Raw genomic sequence first — 17712 nt, forward strand, 5'->3', positions numbered from 1 at the left:
CTGAAGTTCGAGGAATGTTGGCTCCTCAGTCAATTTGGCTCAAGGTACACTTTTAGCGACAGAGCCACAGGTCCGTACTTTTTAAACGATTCGTTTTTATAAATACAATTCCTTTTTCGTAGAAAAGTAACTGTAATCTTTTTTCAGTTGCAGTAAGTGCTTCCCACTATCATAGAACATCCTCATGAACTAGTAGTTGTAAACCTCACGCTTTTGAAAATGCTTTTTCTTAACTGTTGTTTCATCCCCCTTGCCTCAGCAATACAAGAGTCTCTCCCTTCAGCCAAAACCATATTAAAATACGTGATTAAAAAGCACATAATTTTAGATAGCCTTTTACAATTATTAAAATGTATTTGTCACGCTTTACTTTCTGAATTAAGGAACCTATATAATGAAATACAAAACAAATAATAAGATGGTGCAGAAAGGTGACAGTATTAAGAAGAATGGCTACATTTCACACAAACTTGAAGAATATGCATAGGGAAGAAATAGTTGTAAGTAGGCTGTTTAGTGTTTTATGTTGGTAACGCCACGTAGCGCTCTATATGAAAATCGCTGACTGCACTGTGTGTAATCTGCGGCTGGTTGGACTCATTGTTGGTATATTCGCTTGAGTAGTGTTGGGCAGTAAGGGAAATACATTGTTAGTTCCCTATCAAAATGCATATGCCTATCAGTAGTTAGTGCCTTCAGTAGTTTGAATCTTTTATTTAGCTGGCAGTATTGGCGCTCGCTGTATTGCAGTAGTTCGAATAACGAAGATTTTTGTAAAGCAAGTGATTCATGAAAGGTATAGGGTATTGTTAGTCAGGACCATTCTTTTGTAGGGATTACTGAAAGTCAGATTGCATTGCGCTAAAAATATTCTGTGTCAGTTTAGTGATAATCAGAATAAGTAAAGAGACAACTGTCTTGAGTACATTTTGTTTTACTTAGTTGTTTCTGTATCAAATAATGTAGTTTACCAGCACAGTCTTTCATAATTTTTCAAAGGGTTTGTTTCATAGTTAAAAAGGAAAGTTTGGCCGCCTGCTGTGACCAAGCGGTTTTAGGCGCTTCAGTCCGGAAGCGCGCTGCTGCTACGGTCGCAGGTTCGAATCCTGCCTCGGGCATGGTTGTGTGTGATGTCCTTAGGTTAGTTAGGTTTAAGTAGTTCTAAGTGTAGGGGACTGATGACCTCAGATATTAAGTCCCATAGTTCTTAGAGCCGTTTGAACCATTTTTGGAATGTTTAGATATTCTGTAGTGTCGTAGCGTGTAGAGAAGGGACTGGGCTGTAGACTCAGCTGTGATATCGAGAGGGGAGAGGGAGGAAAGGGGCAGTAAAGAGAGGGAGACAGGGAGCTGTGATACAGGATACGACTGGAAGGAAGATTTGGATTTGATAGGATGGATAAGTGTCAAGATAGATTTCTTTCTCTGGACAGGGAGTTGGATGCAGTTATGAATTCAGGAGATGAGATGCAGAGTATGTGTAGATGGAGGGTGGGTGAGACGTAAGGGTAAAGGAGCAACAAGAAATCAGGATCGTATATTAGAGATGAAACAATGTACTTGTTGTAGTATTAGAGATGAAACAATGTACTTGTTGTAGTCGAGTTTATGGACAGGGGGTGGACAAATGGATGGAGAATGCAGGACAAGGAAGATGGTGTAAGGATTTAGAAAATTACATTAGAGCAGTTAACCAATCAACAATGGCATAGTGTGCGATTTCCATGTTCAACCAGTCACTAGTTACTACCCATTGTGATCTTCCTATTGGATGGTAAAGAGGTGAGATTCCAGTATTCATAGCCAGTTGAGAATTAGGTTGAGGTAGTATACTGCGTTAACTAATACGATAGGTGTGTGATGTAACGATGAGAGTGGCGGAGGTACATAGTAGAAGTATTGCCAGAGATTTTGAAGGATTTACCTTGAGGAAACATTGAATACTTCCAGATGTAATTCGATTTAGGAGGAGCTGGAGGGATTATTGGGATGTCTTAGAGTGTTAGGTAGAGTCTAGGGAAGTGGAGATGATTAGATGTACTGCTTATGGTTTGATTGCAATAAAATGGCACAGCAGTGCAGCTGCAGAGGAACAAAAGCCAACAATGTGTTGTTGGGACAGAGACCCAACGGTCGTGGCTGGAGCGGCTGGGCCAGCTGGTGTGTCGGCGCGGCAGCCGGCGGGCTCTGGTCGTGTGCGTGGTGCTGATCCTGACGCAGTCGTTCGCGGGCCTGAGTGTGCTCATGGGCTACACTACTGAGATCTTCCAGCAGTCGGGCGTGGCGCTGGATGCAGACGTGTGCGCCATCATCGTAGCGGCAGTGCAGACAGTGAGCAGCGTCGCCACATCTCTGCTGGCAGACCGCGCTGGCCGCCGGCCACTGCTGCTGCTCTCGCTCAGTGGCTGCAGCCTCACCATGGCCACACTCGCCACCCTCTTTTACCTCAAGGACGTGGTGCGTGCAGACCTCACTGCAGTGCAGTGGCTTCCACTTGCCGCCATGGCTGCTTTTATCGTGAGTATCATCTCAGTATGTAAACTGCGCCCCTAGTTTACGCCAACAACAAAACCAATTTCTGTTCACCTGTGAGACCAATGGCATCATACGCAACAGGACTCAGTCTCGTGGTCCATTCCCTGACTTCCAGCAGGCATACCATGTTATCTTGCCTGGAGATTCATCGACAAATGTAGCTGTAGAGAAGTATGTTGGAATCCTCGCTGTTCATGTCATTTACAGGGTGTATAATAATTAATATCAAAAACTGTAACTTGCGTAAGGCTTTTTTGGATATTTTCTGGTGCAATACGTATATGTTCATCTATTTCGAGCTTTTACACCCACTTAGAGATGCATTTAGTATGTTTAATATGTTATTTAACTGAAGGTCTTTTTGCTCAGCTAGTTTTCCTCTCTCCTTACTTAGGTATCCATAAAATTCAAAAATTGAAAAATTTCGAACGTTGTATCCACCTAGCGCCTGTTACCTTTCCGGCGTACTCGTGAAACTGTTCCGTTTTCTTTTTCTTTTAAGAGCCATCATTAGTCTTCTGGGTTCCCTGAATTTTTGGGGGGACCTTCCCCTTCTTCAGATTGTTCCAACTATCTTACTACACTCCTGGAAATTGAAATAAAAACACCGTGAATTCATTGTCCCAGGAAGGGGAAACTTTATTGACACATTCCTGGGGTCAGATACATCACATGATCACACTGACAGAACCACAGGCACATAGACACAGGCAACAGAGCAAGCACAATGTCGGCACTAGTACAGTGTATATCCACATTTCGCAGCAATGCAGGCTGCTATTCTCCCATGGAGACGATCGTAGAGATGCTGGATGTAGTCCAGTGGAACGGCTTGCCATGCCATTTCCACCTGGCGCCTCAGTTGGACCAGCGTTCGTGCTAGACGTGCACACCGCGTGAGACGACGCTTCATCCAGTCCCAAACATGCTCAATGGGGGACAGATCCGGAGATCTTGCTGGCCAGGGTAGTTGACTTACACCTTCTAGAGCACGTTGGGTGGCACGGGATACATGCGGACGTGCATTGTCCTGTTGGAACAGCAAGTTCCCTTGCCGGTCTAGGAGTGGTAGAACGATGGGTTCGATGACGGTTTGGATGCACTGTGCACTATTCAGTGTCCCCTCGACGATCACCAGAGGTGTACGGCCAGTGTAGGAGATCGCTCCCCACACCATGATGCCGGGTGTTGGCCCTGTGTGCGTCGGTCGTATGCAGTCGTGATTGTGGCGCTCACCTGCACGGCGCCAAACACGCATACGACCATCATTGGCACCAAGGCAGAAGCGACACTCATCGCTGAAGACGACACATCTCCATTCGTCCCTCCATTCACGCCAGTCGCGACACCACTGGAGGCGGGCTGCACGATGTTGGGGCGTGAGCGGAAGACGGCCTAACGGTGTGTGGGACCGTAGCCCAGCTTCATGGAGACGGTTGCGAATGGTCCTCGCCGATACCCCAGGAGCAACAGTGTCCCTAATTTGCTGGGAAGTGGCGGTGCGGTCCCCTACGGCACTGCATAGGATCCTACGGTCTTGGCGTGCATCCGTGCGTCGCTGCGGTCCGGTCCCAGGTCGACGGGCACGTGCACCTTCCGCCGACCACTGGCGACAACATCGATGTACTGTGGAGACCTCACGCCCCACGTGTTGAGCAATTCGGCGGTACGTCCACCCGGCCTCCCGCATGCCCAATATACGCCCTCGCTCAAAGTCCGTCAACTGCACATACGGTTCACGTCCACGCTGTCGAGGCATGCTACCAGTGTTAAAGACTGCGATGGAGCTCCGTATGCCACGGCAAACTGGCTGACACTGACGGCGGCGGTGCACAAATGCTGCGCAGCTAGCGCCATTCGACGGCCAACACCGCAGTTCCTGGTGTGTCCGCTGTGCCGTGCATGTGAACATTGCTTGTACAGCCCTTTCGCAGTGTCCGGAGCAAGTATGGTGGGTCTGACACACCGGTGTCAATGAGTTCTTTTTTCCATTTCCAGGAGTGTATATTTAAAATAAGACATTTTGAACCATATAGTCCTTCTGGTTTTATAACCGAATTACAGCACCTGATTTTTGGCCTTGTAAAGTACCACTCATTTTTTAACCTGTTCTGTGGTAGTTTATAAGAAAGATCTTGCTTGCTGCCTCTTCCTTATATTGTCCCTTTACACAGACCACTGGGTTGGATCAGTTCTCCTAAGAACTTGAATTTATCTCCTATTTCAATCTTGGCATAATAAACCTCAAATAATTCTCCATTTGGTGCCTTTGTTTCATATATTCCGTCTTTCCACGCAATACTTTGAGAGCAATTTTTCCAGCGATAAAGATCTCCAGCATTCTTTGTGCATCCTTTCAGTTTCTGGCTAAAAAAGCAAGATCATCAGCAAAAGCCAACACTTCATTTTCTGATTGTTTCCTTTCTTCACAAAATGTATTGCAGTTATTTCTTCCAAAGTCAGAGATTCTTCGAGGACCATATGAAAGAAATGGTGATAATCAGTATCCTTACCTGATCACTGCCTTTATTTCAAGAGCCTCAGAGATATCTCCAAAGAACTTAACTTTCGAAATGATGTCTGTGAGTATGTTTTAGGTTTTGTCTCGTTTTTCTATCAATTCAAAATTCCACTAAAATCTTAAATAAAGATTTTTATCATTAGAATAATATTCTGTTTTGAATTCATAAAAATTTGTACTGATATCTGCCTTCTTTTTGCTGTACTTAAACGACTGGCAATTAAAAATGCTACACCAAGAAGAAATGCAGATGATAAAAGGGTATTCATTGGACAAATATGTTGTTGTTGTTGTTGTAGTTGTTGTGGTCTTCTGTCCTGAGACTGGTTTGATGCAGCTCTCAATACTACTCTATCCTGTTCAAGCTTCTTCATCTCCCAGTACCTACTGCAGCCTACATCCCTCTGAATCTGTTTAGTGTATTCATCTCTTGGTCTCCCTCTACGATTTTTACTCTCCATGCTGCCCTCCAATATTAACTGGTGATCCCTCGATGTCTCAGAACATGTCCTACCAACCAATCCCTTTTTCTAGTCAAGTTGTGCCACAAACTTCTCTTCTCATTTCTATTCAATACCTCCTCATTAGTTATGTGATCTACCCATCTAATCTTCAGCATTCTTCTGTAGCACCACATTTCGAAAGCTTTTATTTTCTTCTGGCCCAAACTATTTATAATCCAAGTATCACTTCCATTAATTGCTACACTATATACAAATACTTTCAGAAACGACTTCCTGACATTTAAATCTATACTCAGTGTTAACAAATTTTTCTTCTTCAGAAACTCTTTCCTTGCCATTGCTAGTCTACATTTTATATCCTCTCTACTTCGACCATCATCAGCTATTTTGCTCCCCAAATGGCAAAACTCCTTTACACTTTAAGGGTCTCATTTCCTAATCTAATTCCCTCAGCATCACCCGACTTAATTGGACTAGATTCCATTTTCCTCGTTTTTCTTTTGTTGATCAAGGTATATCCTCCTTTCAAGACACTGTCCATTCCGTTCAACTGCTCTTCCAAGTCCTTTCCTCTCTCTGACAGAATTACAATGTCATCGGCGAACCTCAAAGTTTTTATTTCTTCTCCTTTGGATTATAATAACTACTCCGAACTTTTCTTTTGTTTCCTTTATTGCTTGCTCAATACACAGATTTAATAACATCGGGGATATGCTACAACCCTTTCTCATTCCCTTCCCAACCACTGCTTCCTTTTCATGTAACTCGACTCTTATTAATGCCATCTGCTTTTGTAAGGTGTCAGGAAAATCCAACACCTTCCATGAAAACCCTGACATAATAAGCAAATCTACTAGTATGTCACATAGCTCCGAATAAATCGTGACATTAAATTAACCAAAGTAATACAAGTAACGAGTGAGCAAATGGAATACCACAGACTAACACAAGAATACCTAAATGCATGTCGTACCTTCCCACCCAGAGACCGACGCTGTTCCGAGGGGAGAAACGAGGACAGAAGCCAAGAGCAGAACCGTGTTAAGCTAAAAGGCCCTACGATAAGGGAAGGTCTGGACACCTACGGCGCCAGCTAACCAGTAGGGCCACACAACCCGCACGTTTTAGTGTGAGACTTTTTCGCGTCTCAGGTACGTCAAGGACCACCCCCCAGCCCATGTTAAAAGCTAGAGCCCTCCAGAAGAACAGTATAGATCTTAGGATAACGCTAAAAGGACCACACCAGGTGCAGGTTTTAGTGTGAGACTTTTTAGCGTCTCTGTTACGTTGCAAACTTTAAAAACATTGCCCCACCACGAAAAGTATAACGTTTCTCATTGGATAGACAGATTTTTTGTAGGCGGAGCATAAGGTTAGCATTGAGACCCTGATTGGTCAGATGAAAACACAGCCAGATAGTTTTTTTTAAAACCAACTTCGGTAAATTGTAGTAACGAGAAGTTAGAAGAGAGTTAGTTCCGAGAAGGCGAGCTGGATGGCTGCTGCGCCGGCCGCCGCCCCCCTGACGAACACCGACAAGGTAATGAACGCACGCTATGCCGCATAACAGCGCATAAAGCTACACTCAGAACTGCAGAAGTCTCATCTTTTAACCCTTTTTGCGTAATACTAGTGTCGATCGTAATTAAAACTTATGGTGTTCACATTTGCCACTTGAAGAACAGATCTGAAACGCGATGATTTTTCTTTTATATAGTTATGGAGAAGCCACATCAGCCACTGTAATTTACGACAAGTTAAATAAGTAATTAAAGATAATTGAGGGTCACTGTAGACCATTTTGATAGTTTTCTCTTTTGTGAAACTTAAATTAAACCTAGATTATAGATGTGATATGGCATAGGTCATCCTTCGATCGATTGTAGAACTTGGAAATCCATTCAGGGAATATTCGTTCACATTTTTGTTGAACGCAGTTGGTTTTTACCATCCTGTATTAAAACATTTCCATTTTTCAATAGTGCAATTTATAAACGATGTTTTGTGGGTAGAATAAAATTTCCAGTGGTAAATGTAAGTGCTTCTTCGACGTTATTTTACCAGCTAACTAAAAATAGGAAAGCCTAGAAACCTTTCCACTAAATTTAGTTAGTATTAAGATTCTTTTACAGGGAGTGCAGTGGAGCTGACGCTGAGACCATTTAGTATTTGGTTATATCATCACTAGTCTCACTGTACTCTTCTGAATTCCACATGTCATGTGTGGTCTGGCGTCTCCTTACCAGCAACAGGTCCCAGGTTCAAACTAGTCAATTCTCTAAAAAACACGCTCAGAGCGTCGTTGAGCGAAAGTGGTACGAAGTCACGATATAGAACAAACAGACATCACCAAGAATGTTTAGACTTTCTGTACAAATTGTAAATAGCCTTTCGCTCCCTGTACTTAACCCCTGCCACCTTCAGAATTTGAAGGAGAGTATTCCAATCAACATTGTCAAAAGCTTTCTCTACGTCTAAAAATGCTAGAAACGTAGGTTTGCCTTTGCTTAATCTTTCTTCTAATATACGTCGTAGCGTCAGTATTGCCTCACGTACATTTCCACCGAAACCAAACATATCTTCCCCTAGGTCGACTTCTATCAGTTTTTCCATCCGTCTGTAAAGAATTTCCGTCAGTATTTTGCAGCCGTACCTCATTAAGCTGATAGTTCGGTAATTTTCACATTTGCCAACACCTGATTTCCTTGGGATTGGAATTATTATACTCTTCTTGACGTCTGAGGGTACATCGCCTGTCTCTTACATCTTGCTCACCAGATGGTAGAGTTTTGTCAGGGCTGGCTCTCCCAAGGCTGTCAGTAGTTCTAATGGAATGTTGTTTACCCCTGGGGCCTTGTTTCAACTCAGGTCTTTCAGTGCTCTGTCAAACTCTCCACGGAGTATCGTATCTCCCATTTCATCTTGATCTACATCCTCTTCCATTTCCATAATATTGTCCGCAAGTACATCGCCCTTGTATAGACCCTCTATATACTCCTTCCACCTTTCTGCTTTCCGTTGTTTGCTTAGAACTGGGTTTCAAGTGGTTCTCCTTTCTCTAAAGATCTCTTTAATTTTCCTGTATGCAATATCTATCTTACCCCTAGTGATATAAGCCTCTACATCCTTACATTTGTCCTCTAGCCATCCCTGCTTAGCCATTTTGCACTTCTTGTCGATCTCATTTTTGAGACGCTTGTATTTCTTTTTGCCTGCTTCATTTACTGCATTTTTATATTTTCTCCTTTCATCAATTAAATTCAATATTTATTCTGTTACCCAAGAGTTTCTACTAGCCCTCGTCTTTTTACCTATTTGATCCTATGATTGGACAAATATAGTATTAGAACTGACATGTGATCACATTTTCACGCCATTTGGGTGCATAGATCCTGAGAAATCAGTACCCAGAACAACCACCTGTGGCCGTAATAACGGCTTTGATACCCCTGGGCATTGAGTCAAACAGAGCTTGGATGGCGTGTACAGGTACAGCTGCCTACACAACTTCAACACGATACCACAGTTCATCAAGAGTAGTGACTGGCGTATTGTGACAAGCCAGTTGCTCGGCCACAATTTACCAGACGTTTTCAGTTAGTGAGAGATTTGGCGAATGTGCTGGTCACGGCAGCAGTCGAACATTTTCTGTACCCAGAAAGGCCCGTACAGGACTTGCAAAATGCGTTCGTGCATTATCCAGCTGAAATGTAGGGTTTCGCAGGGATCGAATGAAGGGTAGTGCCAGGGGTCGTACGACATCTGAAATGTAACGTCCACTGTTGAAAGTGCCGTCAATACCAACAAGAGGTGACCGAGACGTGTAACCAATGGCACCCCATACCATCACGCCGGGTGATACGCCACTATGGCGATGACGAATACACGCTTCCAATGTGCGTTCACCACGATGTCGCCAGACACGGATGCGACCATCATGATGCTGTAAACAGAACTTGCATTCATCCGAAAAAATGACGTTCTGCCATTCGTGCACCCAGGTTCGTCGTTGAGTACACCGTCGCAGGCGCTCATGCCTGTGATGCAGCGTCAAGGGTAACCGCAGCCATGGTCTCCGAGATGATAGTCCATGCTGCTGCAAACGTCATCGAACTGTTCGTGCAGATGGTTGTTGTCTTGAAAACGTCCCCATCTATTGAGTCAGGAATCAAGACGTGGCTGCACGATCCGTGGCTCAGAGCCATTTGAACCATTTGAAGCAAGTGAACCTAGTTTCAACCAAAATTCCAGTCAAAGAACTTGACATGTTATTTCTGCACTGTAAGGAGCTGTTTGAATCTATATAAGGTTGTGCAGTATGGTTCCAAGCCATGCATCCTTACAGCAATTTATAGTGCCTCTGTTTTGTAGAGCAGTCCAGTTCTTTTCGCCATGTGGAATCGAAGTAAAGTAGACAGACTGCAGTGTATGGAAGCAATACCCTCGGCTATTGTCTAGCCAGTGGACAGCGACCATAGCATTAGTCAAGAAGCCAAATGTATCACATCGAATTTCTGGCTACCTTAATTCCGCCATTAATGGTCGAGCTAATATTTGTCTATATCCAACAGCTATGCCAACGGACTTGTTAGATGTTCTGCTTCACACGTTCACATTGGGGAGACTGCATCCAAAAACTGTCAAAGGCAGCATGAATACGCTGCTCCAGTGTCTCCACATCTGGAATGGTCTCTGCATACACGATAGTTTTGAGATGGCCACATGACCAGTAATCGCCCAGATTGAAATCCGGTAAACGAGCAGGGAATGCAACAGGACCTCGACCAGGGAAGGCATGACTGAGATGCGTCCATACGTTAACGGTGAAGTGGGCTGGAGCACCATCATGTGGGAGCCATACAACCCTTAGGATCATCAATGGCACTTCTTCCAGCAGGGGAGGCAAAGTAACCAGCAAGAAACTCCTATAGTTCCGGCGACTGGGAAGGATGGCTGGTCTCAAAGTATGGTCGCCAATTATCCCGGTCCACACATTCCGGCTGTACTGATGATTCGCTGTCACTATACCATGAAATTCCTGTAACTGTCCCACAGAAGACTGTTATGAAAGTTGAAGACACCACTCCGCATAAAGGTGGCCTCATCTGTGAATAAGATAGATCGCACAAATCCCGGAATCGTGCTTGCATGTTGAAGAAACCAGTGACGAAACTGCTCCCAATTTGGAAAGTCTGTCGCTAGTAAGCCCCACAGTCGCTGTAACTGATAAGGGTAGTAGCAGTTGTCGTGGACTACCCTGTACGGGCGAGCCAACTGCCTGGTAGTGACAGAGCGGTTGCCTCAAGTCTGGATCCGAACATTTCTAGTACGTCCTTCATTATTTCCTGCTTCCTGAAATGACCCTGTCTCAGACAAACGGGGAAACACTTTTGCAAACATTGAATGCAGTTGTTGTTGTCGGCAGGGGTAGGTCTGATTCGAACTTGCTGCCTGCCGCCCTTTGCCGATTTTGCCTGTTCGTAAATAAACACCATGTCGGTGTATGTGTACAACACTGTCTCACATCCACTACAAGGTGTGTGAGCAACAGAACTGAACCGGACATAACATTAGCAGTTACTAAGGCAGGAAAGAGCACTACAGAATGACCTATGAGGAACAGTCCCACTCTCTGGGAGGAAACCACGCATGTTTATCTGTGACTGCATGGTACAGCGCATATTAGTGCGCAGTCTCTGTAACGAAGTATGACTGAATAAATGGTCTCTAGCATGAAAACCATGCATTTTCGAACTTAGGTTCACTAGACCGTTTTTTCCGTATCCTCTCATCGATCAGTTCCTAATGTTTGTACACGGTGGAAAAAATTACGCTATAGAGGGCGTCCACGTGAAGCAACACCGATTTCCAAATGTAATTTAAGGAGGAGTGCCATGGGACCTAGCGGTTGGAGGCGTCATATAAAACAACTCGAAAAGTTTTGAATAAAAAATTAATATTCTCCCACACGATCTCCTTTTGTAGCTCATAAAATACAATACTATATTTGAATCCGTGTGAGCACGAGCATTTCTGGCGTGATGGAAGCTATTGCATCTACAATTCTTCTGCGGAGATCGCCATGATTATGTGCAGCCGAGCATAGACAATATCTTTCATTTAACTTGTTGGGAAGAAATCCAGAGGGGATGCGTCCGGTGTGGCAGCCCCGCGATTGGTTGATCAAGTGCGATGGACTGCTGTGGAAATGTTCAGTCCAGAAAGTCACGAACGTGTAAACTCCAGTGTACTGGTGCACCTTCCTACTGGCTGAAGAGCAAAAAGCTGAGGGACCCCAAGTTGCACAAGCATGTCCAGATAAACTTTTTCTGTTGCTGTTTGCTTGACGGAGAAACATGATTGAATTATCCTGTTTTCATGAGCGCATACCACACATTCATCCTCTCGTTGTCTCTGACATATTGGTCTGACTAAACTACCCACCTGTGTGAAAGATTGCTTAGTCAGGGAAAACAGTTCCAGATAATTGGCTTTTTCGTCCAATCCAGTCCCCTGTCTTAATAGCATATTCGTGACGAAACAGCAACTCGTTTTGCTTCAGTGCTTGCACAGTTTGAACTTTGTAAGAATGCAAGTGAAGTCGTTTATGGAGCAGTTTGTAAACTGTTGAATGATGGATGTTTAGCTCTCGTGATGCTCAGATAAAGGACATTGATCGGCTTCTTTGGTAGTCTCTCTGACTTCCTGTCCCAGTTCATCAGATGTGCGTTTTCTGTCAAAACCTGACAGTTTACAGTTACAGTGCTTAGCAGCTGGTCGTTGTTGTTGTTGTGGTCTTCAGTCCTGAGACTGGTTTGATGCAGCTCACAGTGGTGCTCTATCCTGGGCAAGTTTCTTCATCTCCCAGTACCTGCTGCAACCAGCATCTTTCTGAATCCGCTTGGTGTATTCATCTCTCCCTCTACGATTTTTAACCTCCACGCTGCCCTCCAATACTAAATTGGTGATCCCTTGATGCCTCAGAACATGTCCTACCAACCGATCCCTTCTTCTGGTCAAGTTGTTACACAAATTACTCTTCTCCCCAATTCTAGTCAATACCTCCTCATTAGTTATGTGATCTACCCATCTAATCTTCAGCATTCGTCTGTAGCACCACATTTCGAAAGCTTCTATCTCTTCTTCTCCAAACTATTTATCGTCCATATTTCACTTCCATACATGGCTACACTCCATACAAATACTTTCAGAAACGACTTCCTAACTCTTAAATCCATACTCGATATTAACAAATTTCTCTTCTTCAGAAACGCTTCCCCTGCCATTGCCAGTCTACATTTTATATCATCTGTACTTCGACCATAATCAGTTATTTTTCTCCAAAAATAGCAAAACTCCTTTACTACCTTCATACTCTCATTTCCTAATCTAATTCCCTCAACATCACCCGACTTTTCGACTATATTCCGTTATCCTCGTTTTGCTTTTGTTCTACATCTACATCTACATCTACAATCCATACTCCGCAAGCCACCTGACGGTGTGTGGCGGAGGGTACCCTGAGTACCTCTATCGGTTCTCCCTTCTATTCCAGTCTCGTATTGTACGTGGGAAGAAGGATTGTCGGTATGCTTCTGTGTGGGGTCTAATCTCTCTGATTTTATCCTCATGGCCTCTTCGCGAGATATACGTAGGAGGGAGCAATATACTGCTTGACTCTTCGGTGAAGGTATGTTCTCGAAACTTTAACAAAAGCCCGTACCGAGCTACTGAGCGTCTCTCCTGCAGAGTCTTCCACTGGAGTTTATCTATCATCTCCGTAACGGTTTCGCGATTACTAAATGATCCTGTAACGAAGCGCGCTGCTCTCTGTTGGATCTTCTCTATCTCTTCTATCAACCCTATCTGGTGCGGATCCCACACTGCTGAGCAGTATTCAAGCAGTGGGCGAACAAGCGTACTGTAACCTACTTCCTTTGTTGTCGGATTGCATTTCCTTAGGATTCTTCCAATGAATCTCAGTCTGGCATCTGCTTTACCAACGATCAACTTTATATGATCATTCCATTTTAAATCACTCCTAATGCGTACTCCCAGATAATTTATGGAATTAACTGCTTCCAGTTGCTGACCCGCTATTTTGTAGCTAAATGATAAGGGACCTATCTTTCTATGTATTCGCATCACATTACATTTGTCTACATTGAGATTCAATTGCCATTCCGTGCACCATGCGTCAATTCGTTGCAGATCCTCCTGCATTTCAGTACAATTTTCCATTGTTGCAACCTCTCGATACACCACAACATCATCTGCAAAAAGCCTCAGTGAACTTCTGATGTCATCCACCAGGTCATTTATGTATATTGTGAATAGCAACGGTCCTATGACACTCCCCTGCGGCACACCTGAAATCACTCTTACTTCGGAAGACTTCTCTCCATTGAGAATGACATGCTGTGTTCTGTTATCTAGGAACTCCTCAATCCAATCACACAATGGATCTGATAGTCCGTATGCTCTTACTTGGTTCATTAAACGACTGTGGGGAACTGTGTCAAACGCCTTGCGGAAGTCAAGAAACACGGCATCTACCTGTGAACCCGTGTCAATGGCCCTCTGAGTCTCGTGGACGAATAGCGCTAGCTGGGTTTCACACGACCGTCTTTTTCGAAACCTATGCTGATTCCTGCAGAGTAGATTTCTAGTCTCCAGAAAAGTCATTATGCTTGAACATAATACGTGTTCCAAAATTCTACAACTGATCGACGTTAGAGATATAGGTCTATAGTTGTGCACATCTGTTCGACGTCCCTTCTTGAAAACGGGGATGACCTGTGCCCTTTTCCAATCCTTTGGAACGCTTCGCTCTTCTAGAGACCTACGGTACACCGCTGCAAGAAGGGGGCAAGTTCCTTCGCGTACTCTCTGTAAAATCGAACTGGTATCCCATCAGGACCAGCGGCCTTTCCTCTTTTGAGCTATTTTAATTGTTTCTCTATCCCTCTGTCGTCTATTTCGATATCTATCATTTTGTCATCTGTGCGACAATCTAGAGAAGGAACTACAGTGCAGTCTTCCTCTGTGCAACAGCTTTGGAAGAAGACATTTAGTATTTCGACCTTTAGTCTGTCATCCTCTGTTTCAGTACCATTTTGGTCACAGTGTCTGGACATTTTGTTTTGATCCACCTACCGCTTTGACATAGGACCAAAATTTCTTAGGATTTTCTGCCAAGTCAGTACATAGAACTTTACTTTCGAATTCATTGAAAGCCTCTCGGATAGCCCTCCTCACACTACATTTCGCTTCGCGTAATTTTTATTTGTCTGCAAGCCTTTGGCTATGTTTATGTTTGCTGTGAAGTTCCCTTTGCTTCCGCAGCAGTTTTCTAACTCGGTTGTTGTACCACGGTGGCTCTTTCCCATCTCTTACGATCTTGCTTGGCACATACTCATCTAACGCATATTGTACGATGGTTTTGAACTTTGTCCACTGATCCTCAACACTATCTGTACTTGAGATAAAACTTTTGTGTTGAGCCGTCAGGTACTCTGTAATCTGCTTTTTGTCACTTTTGCTAAACAGAAAAATATTCCTACCTTTTTTAATATTTCTATTTACGGCTGAAATCATCGATGTAGTAACCGCTTTATGATCGCTGATTCCCTGTTCTGCATTAACTAATTCAAATAGTGCGGGTCTGTTTGTCACCAGAAGGTCTACTATGTTATCGCCACGAGTCGGTTCTTTGTTCAACTGCTCAACGTAGTTCTCAGACAAAGCACTCGAATATATTTCACTGGATTCTTTGTCCCTGCCACCCGTTATGAACGTTTGAGACTCCCAGTCTATATCCGGCAAATTAAAATCTATAACATGGTGGGGAAATCTACTCGAAATATTTTCCAAATTATTCTTCAGGTGCTCAGCCACAACAGCTGCTGAGCCCGGGGGCCTATACACACATCCAATTACCATGTCTGAGCCTGCTTTAACCGTGACCTTCACCCAAATCATTTCACATTTCGGATCTCCGTCAATTTCCTTCGATACTATTGCACTTCTTATCGCTATAAACACGCCTCCCCCTGTTTTATCTTATCTTATCTTCTCCTTTCAAGACACTGTCAATTCCATTCAACTACTCTCCCAGGTCCTTTGCTGTCTCTGACAGAATTTCAGTGTCATCCGCGAACCTCAAAGTTTTTACTTCTTCTCCACGGTTTCTAATACCTACTCCGAATTTTTATTTTGTATCCTTTACTGCTTGCTCAATATACAGATTGAATAACATCGGGGATAGGCTACAACCCTGTCTCACTCCCTTCCCAACCACTGCTTCCCTTTCATGCCCCACGACTCTTATAACTGCCATCTGGTTTCTGTACAAATTGTAAATAGCCTTTCGCTCCCTGTATTTTACCCCTTCTATCTTTAGATTTCGAAAGAGAGTACTACCGTCAAAATTGTGAAAAGCTTTCTCTAAGTCTACAAATGTTAGAAATGTAGGTTTGCCTTTGCTGGTCATAACAGGCCCTAATCGTATTAATATGAGGTGGCTCCCTTTGAAAGTTACGGTGAACGTTTGTCTGAATAGCAATGGGATATTATGGTTCCACATACCACACTACGCACTGTGCACTTTTTTGAGGTGTAGTCATTTCTGGTAATTATTTAGCAAATGAAACAAAATGAAAGAAATTGTTTGTAAATGAATGTACGCAAAATATTATAAGTTGCTTTACATGATGCTGCAAACCGCAGTTTTTTTAAGCACATTTTAAGTTCAGAGAGGTCTCAAGTGAACAACCCATATCAAAAATGACAACTTTGTAGTCTTGCTCCCTCCTGCACGATTTCCTGCAGCCGTGCATGGCTGCTGGCTGACGGGAGCCATCCTCCGTGCAGGTGTTCAACATCCTGGGGATCGGCCCGCTGCCGTGGGCCGTCGTGGGCGAGGTGTTCCCGTCGGAGGTGAAGGGCGTCGCCACCGGGATCGTGTCTGTGGCGCTGGCTATCACCACCACCACACTCAGCAAGCTCTTCCAGGTGATCAGCGACGCCGCGGGCATCTACTCCGTCTTCTTCCTCTTCATGGCCAGCGCCGTCGTCGGTCTCGTCTTCACCTTCTTCTTTGTACCGGAGACCAGGGGCCGCACCTTCGTCGAGATCACACGGCACTTCGAGGGTGAAGAAGACGAAGGGATAAAGTAGCCATTTTTCTGGCTGTGCACGAAAGAAACACATGAATGACTCCAGTTTGTCGGAGTATGACCGTAAATTAATATTTAAACAGCGAGGAATTCCCTGCATTGAGAATAAATAAACATAACAAAAAGTCTTTCTTAATATTCACATCGATGCAGATTGTAGGCTTCTTGCGTCTTTTGCTGATTTGATGCGTCTCTTCACGACTTTCTCTCCTGTATCGTCCCTTCCACCTCAGAGTAGCAGTTACAAGCAGCGTCCTCAATTATTTGTTACCTGCAGCGTCTATCTTCTCCCGCAACTCTTGACCCCTCTATGGTTCCCATCAAGCGAGGTGGCACAGCAGTAAGATACGAGTCGTATTCGGGAGGACGGCGGCTCAAAACTGCAGGTGATCATCCAGATTTAGGTTTCCTGTGACTTTCTCAAATCGCTTAAGGTAAACGCCGATAAGTTTCCATTGAAACAGCACAACCCATTTTCTTCCCTATCCTTCTTCACTGAAAACTTGTTCTCTGTCTCTTATGACCTCATCGTCAGCGGAACTTTAAACCAAAATCTTCATTCTTTTCCTCTTTGGTTCCCCGTGTCATGTCATCCTGTCGTCTCTCTAGTTAGGGTTTTCGGTATTTTCGAGAAGGACAGTAGCTGAAGTAATAAAATTTGTGGCAAGACCGGAACTTGAACGCAGGTCTCCTGCTTACTTGGAAGATGTGTTTCCCATTACACCACCCTGGCATTGTGGCTAATACGCTTGCATGTAATACCTAAGTCCAGTGCCCTCCTTAACACAAACTTCAATTCATATCTCAGCCTATCTCTATTTCCCCCTTCTTAAATCGTCAGTATTGCTACGGCTCTCCAATATTGGAACAGCAGCCCAGCATTGGAATAGGGTAAATCGTGAAAGTGTGTGAGCAACAATGCCAGGGTGGAGTAGTGGATAACACACCTTCCCAGTAAGCAGAAGGCATGGGTTCAGATTCTGGCTGTGTTACAAATTTTAATTCATTACTTCAG

General features: G+C 44.0%; 1 protein-coding gene across 1 annotated transcript in view; it reads left to right on the plus strand.

The window, feature by feature from the left end:
* Positions 1-16698, plus strand: part of LOC126267683 (facilitated trehalose transporter Tret1-like) — a 50867-nt gene extending 34169 nt beyond the window's left edge. The window contains exons 3-4 of the mRNA XM_049972985.1: positions 2075-2517; positions 16393-16698. Coding sequence (XP_049828942.1) covers positions 2075-2517; positions 16393-16698 — 749 coding nt within the window. The remainder of the gene's footprint in view (positions 1-2074; positions 2518-16392) is intronic.
* The last annotated feature ends 1014 nt before the right edge of the window (positions 16699-17712 follow it).

This window comes from Schistocerca gregaria, chromosome 4 (assembly GCF_023897955.1).
Source record: "Schistocerca gregaria isolate iqSchGreg1 chromosome 4, iqSchGreg1.2, whole genome shotgun sequence".
NCBI lineage: Eukaryota > Metazoa > Arthropoda > Insecta > Orthoptera > Acrididae > Schistocerca > Schistocerca gregaria.